This window comes from Echinops telfairi, unplaced genomic scaffold, assembly GCF_000313985.2.
Source record: "Echinops telfairi isolate 266 unplaced genomic scaffold, ASM31398v2 ScPeMD7_2;HRSCAF=8, whole genome shotgun sequence".
NCBI lineage: Eukaryota > Metazoa > Chordata > Mammalia > Afrosoricida > Tenrecidae > Echinops > Echinops telfairi.
In genome coordinates, this window is record NW_022103898.1 from 540,618 (window position 1) to 548,029 (window position 7,412).

A 7,412-nucleotide genomic window follows, 5' to 3' on the forward strand; every position below is an offset into this window, starting at 1 on the left:
CGCAAACCACCCCCTGTGTGTCTCAGGGCCACACGTGGCTCAGGCCACCCCACTCACCAGCCAGTTATCTCCCCGTCTGTGAGCAGCTGGGTGCACACAGGTTTTGTGGTCCAGTGTGGTTTCTATAAGCTGCTTCCCCAACATGGGCTTCTGGGACAAAGGGATTTTATGAGTGTCAGTACAGATGAAAGTGTGATTTCCGAGCAGGGGGAACACAGAGTCAATAGCCTTAATGTATCTGTTTAGCTCCCTGGATGATCCTGTGGAGACCCTGGGGGCTTGGGTCTGGGGGTGGGGCCTTCCCACAGGGAGCGAGGAGTTGTACCTGTCGACTCCTGGGTCCTGCTCATGTGTGAGACCCCTTTCCCTGCCTTCTGTCTCCAGGTCCCTCAGAGCATGGACCAGTCAGAAGACGAGGGCTTCCAGTCGGCCTCTAACTTGACTCCTGATTCCCAGTCTGAACCGAGCGTGACCCCTGACCTGGACGTGTGGGAGGCTGCACTCACCTACGAGGCCAGCAAGCGGCGGTCCTGGGAGAGGATCGGATGGTGCGTCCCCCCTGGACTGCTGTGCATGGGTCCCGACCTTGAGATGGGTTAGGAACCCCCAGAGGCCCGGAACTTCCCAGAATGACTGGGAGGCGCTGCTGGCCAAGTGCCAGACTGCTGTGTCAGCAGTTCAATCCTACCTACCCCTCCTGGGGCCACTGGCAAGGGACCCAGCCACTCTATAGCCTTGCCAGCGCATCTTGTTCCCTTTTTGGGTCTCAGCCCCTCGAGGGGCTGAGGATGGACCCCTGCTTGCTCTTAGCACTGTCCGTCCCTGTCCTGAGGGCCTAAGCCCTCCTCCAGTCGGGCTGGGCCATTTGCTGCTCCAGACCTTGGGCCTGAGCTGGACTCTTGTTGGCGAGGCTGGGGGAGGTGCTGTGGTGGGCATCATGTCCTCACTGGCCAGGTAGTTGAGCTCTAGGTCGGTTTGCCCTCTGGCTCATGTGTGGCAGGGAGGTGCTGTCCTCTCACACAGCGTTCCGTCCCCCGCCCCCACAATCTCCTTGCAGCCCCCCGGGCCACAGAGAAGAGCCTTATCTGACAGAGGCAGGAAGGGAGGCCTTCGACAGCTTCTGCCGGCTCTGTGAGGCGGGGCTACAGGTGCTGGGCGGTAGCCTCCTCCCTCCCCAGCAGCGCGTCCTCCTGCACGAGGGTGAGCTGGTGCAGGACACGCTCAATGTCCTCATCGGGGTGGCCTCCACCACCTTCTCACTCTGCCAGGTAAGGGCCCAGCGGGGGCTCGCCTCTCTCTGCTGGGTCAGCTCCACTGTCCAGAGAGTGGCCTCGCATGGGGCCCAGGCTGCTTCCTTTGAGCCTGGTCCTTTGCAATGTTCTCTGAACACAGAGATGTGTGCTGCTGTTAGTGGCTCTGGGAGAAATGGGCATGTCCGGCTCACCTTCCAGCTACTGCCTCGCCTTCTGGCTCTGGCTCTGACCCCGACCCCACCCCACTCCCCACGCTAGCCCTGGCCTGCAGGGGCTCACATCCATGATCTCTGTCCACACCACAGGCTGCCCCTCTTGGCTATGCCCCACACCATCTGTCCCTGACGCCGTGCCCTGCCTTCTCCGTACACCTCCGGCAGCTAGCTTGGTGCTCTAAATGAGTCCTTTCCTGGACTCTGAAATGCCCACGTTGGCATCTGACATCCATCTGGGCCTGAGCCTGCAGAGCTGTTGCAGCACCGGGAGCCACCCTGACCCCTGACCCTGCTCTTCTGCTGCAGCCAGCTCAGGCCTTCATGGTGAAGCCGGGCGTGTATGTGTCCGGGACGTCACCCGAGAGCATGCACAGCCTCCTGTCCGAGGTGGCCGCGTGCGGGACCTACTACATGCGCCTAAGCCACTTCTCACTGCAGCCCGTCCAGGATGCTGTGGGCAGCAAGGGCCTCGTGTTTCAGGTATGCCCCGCCCCTACATCTGTGCCCCTGGAGCCCACTCACTGAGGAGGAACCAGGCTTCCGTGACTAACCTCCCACAGGTGGCAGCTAATGGTGTCTTCCACCATGCAACTGGGGCCTGGGCAGGGGGTGGGTGCAGGGCAGGTGGGTGGGGTCCAGGCACCCACTGAGGCACTAGTGGGTCTTCCCTACAACAAGCTGGCCTTTCTGGCATGAGGGCCAGGAGTCCCAGTGTAGGCTCCACACAGCGGGTGGAGTTGTGGGGCAGATGGGCCGGGGACTGCAGTGATGGGGCAGCTGGGTCTTGGGCTAGTGAGTGGGCTTCCCCTGAAGGCCTTCCAGCTGGCGACACTGTCTCTGCCTGAGCCCACCTCCCTCCAGGATCCCCACCCAGGCCCAGGACCTGGGATGCCTCACTGCCAGTGGGGATGCCCTTGGCTGTCAACGAAGGGCTGGCCTGCTGGACTGGAACCTCCCCTGGGCTGGGGACAGGAGCCCGGTCACGTCCACCCCCGGGCAGGGCAGGCCTCCTCTCAGACCTTGTCCACAGGCGTTCACCAGCGGCATGAGACGGTACCTGCAGTACTACCGGGCCTGTGTCCTCTCCACGCCGCCCTCTCTCAGCCTGCTGACCATTGGCTTCCTCTTCAAGAAGCTGGGCCGGCAGCTCAGGTGAAAGGCTGGGGACGCTGCTGCCACCATGGGCTCAGGTGGTGCAGGCAGGACTGGGTAGGCAGCAGATGGCTGCAGTGGCTCAGGCCTGGGGACCAGGCCGCCTGCTCAGCACCTGACCCAGCCCTTTGGGTCCAGGTACCTGGCCGAGCTCTGTGGTGTGGGCACTGGACTCCCAGGGACCAACAGTGGTGGGCCCAGGGCTGCCTTCCCAACCGTGAGTGGCTGTGTGTGGAGGGGACCGGCCGTATAGTGGGGGAGGAGTGGGCGTCCCCCAGCTGTCCGCTCCCCTGCCCTTTTGCGCCCACAGGGCGTGAAGCTGCTGTCGTACCTGTACCAGGAGGCCCTGGACAACTGTAGCAATGAGCACTACCCGGTGCTGCTGTCACTGCTGCAGACCAGCTGCGAGCCCTACACGCGGTGAGACAGGCTGTGGGGCACCGGGGTGGGGCTGTTCATGCCCAGGTGAAGGTTGTCTCTAGGGACGAGGTCCCAGTGACTGGGCCCGCTCGGCCCCGCATGGGCTCACACAGTCCCGGGCCGCCTTCAGGTTCATCCATGACTGGGTGTACAGTGGGGTCTTCCGGGACGTGTACGGGGAGTTCATGATCCAGGTCAACGAGGACTACCTCGGCTGCAGAGGTGGGTGAGTGGTGCGGTGTTGGGGCCCCCACCCCCAGGCGCAGCCCCCACCCACGTGCCACCCGTTGGCCCCCCTAGATAAGTCCTACTGGACCCACGGCTATGTGCTGATAGCCCAGGAGGCGGAGGACTGCGTCCCCGTGTTCCTGAAACATGTCGCCAATGACGTGTACGTGTGCGGCAAGACCGTGAACCTGCTAAAACGCTGCTGTCCCCGGGTGAGCCCCCCTCCCCCATGGACAGTGCCCGGCATCTGTGTGAGTGTGCGTGCCTGTGTGCACGTGTTTGTGTGACTGCATGCACGCATGTGGGCGCATCCTGCGAGCCCCTTTGGGCTGGGAATGGGGCCCCTTGGGTGCAGCAGGGTGGGTCCGCCTGCCCTCATGCCCTGCCCTTGGCAGCATTACCTGTGCTGGTCGGACATCCCGGTGCCTCGCATCTCGGTGGTCTTCTCCCTGGAAGAGCTGAAGGAGACTGAGAAGGAGTGTGCAGTGTACATGGGGCGGATGGAGAGTGTGGCGCGCTACAGCTCCATCAGCAAGGAGGAGAAGGTGCGCCCTCTGGGAGCAGGGGAGGGAAGGGGTGCGAGGGTGCAGGGTCACAGGCTGGGGGTCCTGAGTCCTGGCTAAGTGGTGGTTCTGTCAGAAGGCAAGGGGGAGGAAAGGCAGGGCTGTGGGGGGCCCAGGGTCCCCAGCACCCATCCCCCGCTCTAGGGTCCCACTGGCAGGACCTGTCTGCTCAGACTCTGAGCAGGGTCCTCAGGGTGGCCATTCGCGGGGTCTTTCTCAGGAACTTCGAGCAGAAATTGCAAAACAGGAGTTGATTGTCCACGCCCGAGAGGCAGCGTCCAGGGTTCTGAGTGCCCTGAGTGGTGAGTGGGCAGCTGGGCCGGGCTGTGGGGCCCGGACTTGGGGCTGGATGCTGAGCCTTTGCCCTTGCAGAAAGGCAGATGGCCGAGCGCGCAGCCCTGAGTGCCCAGAAGCGAGAGCAGTTCCGGCGGCTGAAGGAGCAGTTTGTGCGGGACCAAGAGGTGAGCAGCCCCACAGCCCCGGGGGCCCAGCCTGGCGCACACGCACCTGGGCCTCACAGGCTGCGTGCATGTGTGTGGTTCAGCGACGACTGGCGGCCAGGCAGGAAGAAGCGGAGGATGACTTCAGCTACGCCCGCGAGCTTCGAGACAGGGAGAGCCAGCTGCAGGCCTTGGAGGAGGAGCTGGAGCGGAGGGCCAGGTGGGTCTCAGCCGCGGCCCCATGCTGGTCTGTCTGCACTCTGTCCCCAGCCCAGGAGCCCTCGGGACACCTGCCCTGTCCTCTCGTCTCAGATGTCCCCCACGTGCATGCTTGTGGATCCAGGCAGGGCCACACCTGCTGCTGGCTACATGTGTTTGCACGGTTGGTGGCTCCTGTGTGCTGTTGACAGAGGCCCGCTGTCTGTTTGCCCACTGCTCTTCCCTCCCCGCGATGCTTTTGATTTGCATCTTCATGAGTTTGGTGCCCATTTGAAAGTCCTCGTTAGTGAAACGTCCGTTCAAATCTGTTGTCCTTTTTAGATTGGCTTGGCTTTTTGTTGTCACGTTGTTGGATTTATGGTTTCCGAAGATAATTCTCCCAGTTGGCAGTGAATTCTTTGAATAAACAAAAGTTTCTTAAGTTTTTTTTTTTTTGTTTTGTTTTAAGTTTCTTAAGTTTTATGAGCGTTTATTAACGTGTTTTTTCTTTGCTGGTTTTTTTTCTTTTTTGCTGTGTTACCTGTTGCTGAGAGCTGGGACTGGCAGCATTGCCCTGCTTTTCCTTGGGAGCGTTTCATGGTTTCAGTTTGCCCCTTTGGTCCCTAGCCAGTGTTCAATTGGTTCTGTGTAAGGCACAGTACCCGTACATTTTTTTTAACGTGTGGAAATCTAATCTTTTGCTTTGGCTCATTGTTTCTGTTGCTTAATTTCCGTTTACTTGTAAAGCTTTTCGGTCTTTTTGGTGGTGCTGTCTTGAGTTTCACACCTCATTGCGGCCAGGTTGCATGCCGTTGGGTCAATTCTGACCCAGAGGCACCCTGCTGCACGGCAGGATGAAGCACTGCCTGCCTGCAGTGTGCTCGTCAGGGTGAGCTTTGAGCCCAGCGTTGCAGGCACGGTCTCCCTGTCGGAGGGTGCCCGTGGTTTCTACCGACTCGACCCAGCCTGGTGCCCTCTCCCAGGCCGGGCATTGGCCCTGCCTGAAACATGGCCAAAGTAGGTGAGGCAGTTTAGTCAGCCTCGCTGTACTTCTGGCTGTACTTCTGCAAGACAGCAGAAGTCCTGTTCTCTGGGCAGCCCTCGGTAGTTTCAGTACATCTCACCAGCACCGTGATAACAGAGCACCGCTTGATTCTTCTTGACTTGGGGCTGAACACTCACATACATAGGAGGAGGCTGGAAATGCCATGCCGTTCCCATCAGCAAATGAAGGTCCTGGGGCTTTACTCCGTTAGCATCAGTGTGGTCGACCACTGAGGAGGCAGCCCTCCCTCATTCGTATTTTGAGCCTCTCCCTACTTGAGGGGCTCAGCTTCCGGCACTCTCCCTAGCGATGCCCTGCTGCTATGCATGAGGCTGGGACCGGCCTTTGGTGTCAAGAGACCCAGAATAACAGGGCAGAGTGTCAGGCCAGCACCGCAGGTGCCAGGTAGGTGGTCCTGTGCTTCGGGTACACTGTGTGTCCATTTGTAGGCAGGGAGGTGCCAACCCAGGGTTTGTCCTGCAGGGCAGGGACCTCACCACCTGCTGTGGTGGGTGGGGCAGGGGTGCATTGTGCCGGTAGTGAGTCCTGATTCCTGGGCCCAGGGGACAAGCTTAAGGCTATGTCTTTGGGGCCCAGGCAGGCACTGGTGGAGCACTACAGGCGGCTCTCTGCCGAGGCAGCGTGCCGGGAGCAAAAGGCATTGTGGAAGCTGCAGAGGCACAAGCTGAGTGAGGCCCGGAGCACCTTCCTGCTGGCCGACCAGGCCCGCCTGCAGGTACCCGTCGATGGGGGAGGTGGGGCTGGTACCCTGGGCTTCTTAGAGCAGCCTTGGCAGGGAGGAGGTCGAGGGGCATGGCCAGGTGTACGCCGAGGCAAGTGTGCTGTGCACCCATGCTGTGGTGAGGGTGGTGGGGACCTCACAGCAGTATCTCCTTTCTGCTGACCTTGATTCCAGAAGCTGCTGGAGGACATGTCTGAGGGGCCATGCCTACAGCTGCTGGATGAGCCCCCGTTGGCTGAGTGTACGCCTGGGGCAGGAGCAGAGCACCCCAAGGTCAGGGCTCGGGGCTGTGGTGGGACTGGTGGTCATCAGGTGTGTGCCGCCCTATGAGCCGGGCTTATCTGCTGTCCTCAGTGCCAGGCCCTTGGGGACGAGGTATAGGTCACCAGGTGGGGAGGGGAGACCATCGGGGGCATTTGTCTTCCAGGTCCTGCCCTGGCCCGTGGAGCCAACAGGTGGAGACCCTCACCGCAGTGGCCAGGCCCTGGCAGAACCCACACCTGCAGAGGGGCAGGGGGCTGTTACAACTCCCTTGCCCCTGAGCTCTTCCGTATCAGAGTCTGAGCCCTTCTCTGCTGGCCTGACCATTCAAGATTTTCTGCCCCCGGGGGAGGCCCCCCTCTTAGGGGAAGGCCCTGTGGATGGGGAGGCCCCTCTGCTGGAGCAGGCACTGCAGACCATTGGTGCAGACCTGCCGTCCATGGTGGGAGTTCCCCCAGCAGCCTGTACACAGCGACCCCAGGTCCAGGAGTATGACTTCAGTACTGTGTGGGGGCTGGTGGGGGCTCCTACCGGCTCCCTCCAGGCCACAGAGGGCAGCCCAGACCCACAGCTGCAGTGGAACACTCCCCCGAAGAAGGATGCCTGCAGCTCGGACATGCTGTTGGCTCAGCCTCCCCCACCCTCATCAACCCCCTCGCTCGAGGCCTCTGAAGAGAATCCCTTCCATGGCCACGTGTCCGATTCGAGCATCAGGGTTGGGGAGAACGTCTCAGACGTGGCCCCCTCCCGGCCACGGTGGAATGTTCATGGCCACGTGTCCGATGCCAGCATCAGGGTTGGGGAGAACGTCTCAGACGTAGCCCCCTCCCGGCCACGGTGGAATGTTCATGGCCACGTGTCCGATGCCAGCATCAGGGTTGGGGAGAACGTCTCA

The 7,412-nt window shown here is 61.2% G+C and overlaps 1 protein-coding gene across 1 annotated transcript in view; it reads left to right on the plus strand.

Moving 5' to 3' along the window:
- The window catches only part of TUBGCP6 (tubulin gamma complex associated protein 6), a 12,630-nt gene that overhangs the window by 1,496 nt on the left and 3,722 nt on the right, over positions 1-7,412 (plus strand). The window contains exons 2-16 of the mRNA XM_045290661.1: positions 385-548; positions 1,058-1,268; positions 1,775-1,948; positions 2,499-2,620; positions 2,759-2,837; positions 2,931-3,040; positions 3,171-3,262; positions 3,341-3,480; positions 3,664-3,813; positions 4,052-4,133; positions 4,204-4,292; positions 4,376-4,491; positions 6,112-6,250; positions 6,431-6,529; positions 6,684-7,411. Coding sequence (XP_045146596.1) covers positions 385-548; positions 1,058-1,268; positions 1,775-1,948; positions 2,499-2,620; positions 2,759-2,837; positions 2,931-3,040; positions 3,171-3,262; positions 3,341-3,480; positions 3,664-3,813; positions 4,052-4,133; positions 4,204-4,292; positions 4,376-4,491; positions 6,112-6,250; positions 6,431-6,529; positions 6,684-7,411 — 2,495 coding nt within the window. The remainder of the gene's footprint in view (positions 1-384; positions 549-1,057; positions 1,269-1,774; positions 1,949-2,498; positions 2,621-2,758; positions 2,838-2,930; positions 3,041-3,170; positions 3,263-3,340; positions 3,481-3,663; positions 3,814-4,051; positions 4,134-4,203; positions 4,293-4,375; positions 4,492-6,111; positions 6,251-6,430; positions 6,530-6,683; position 7,412) is intronic.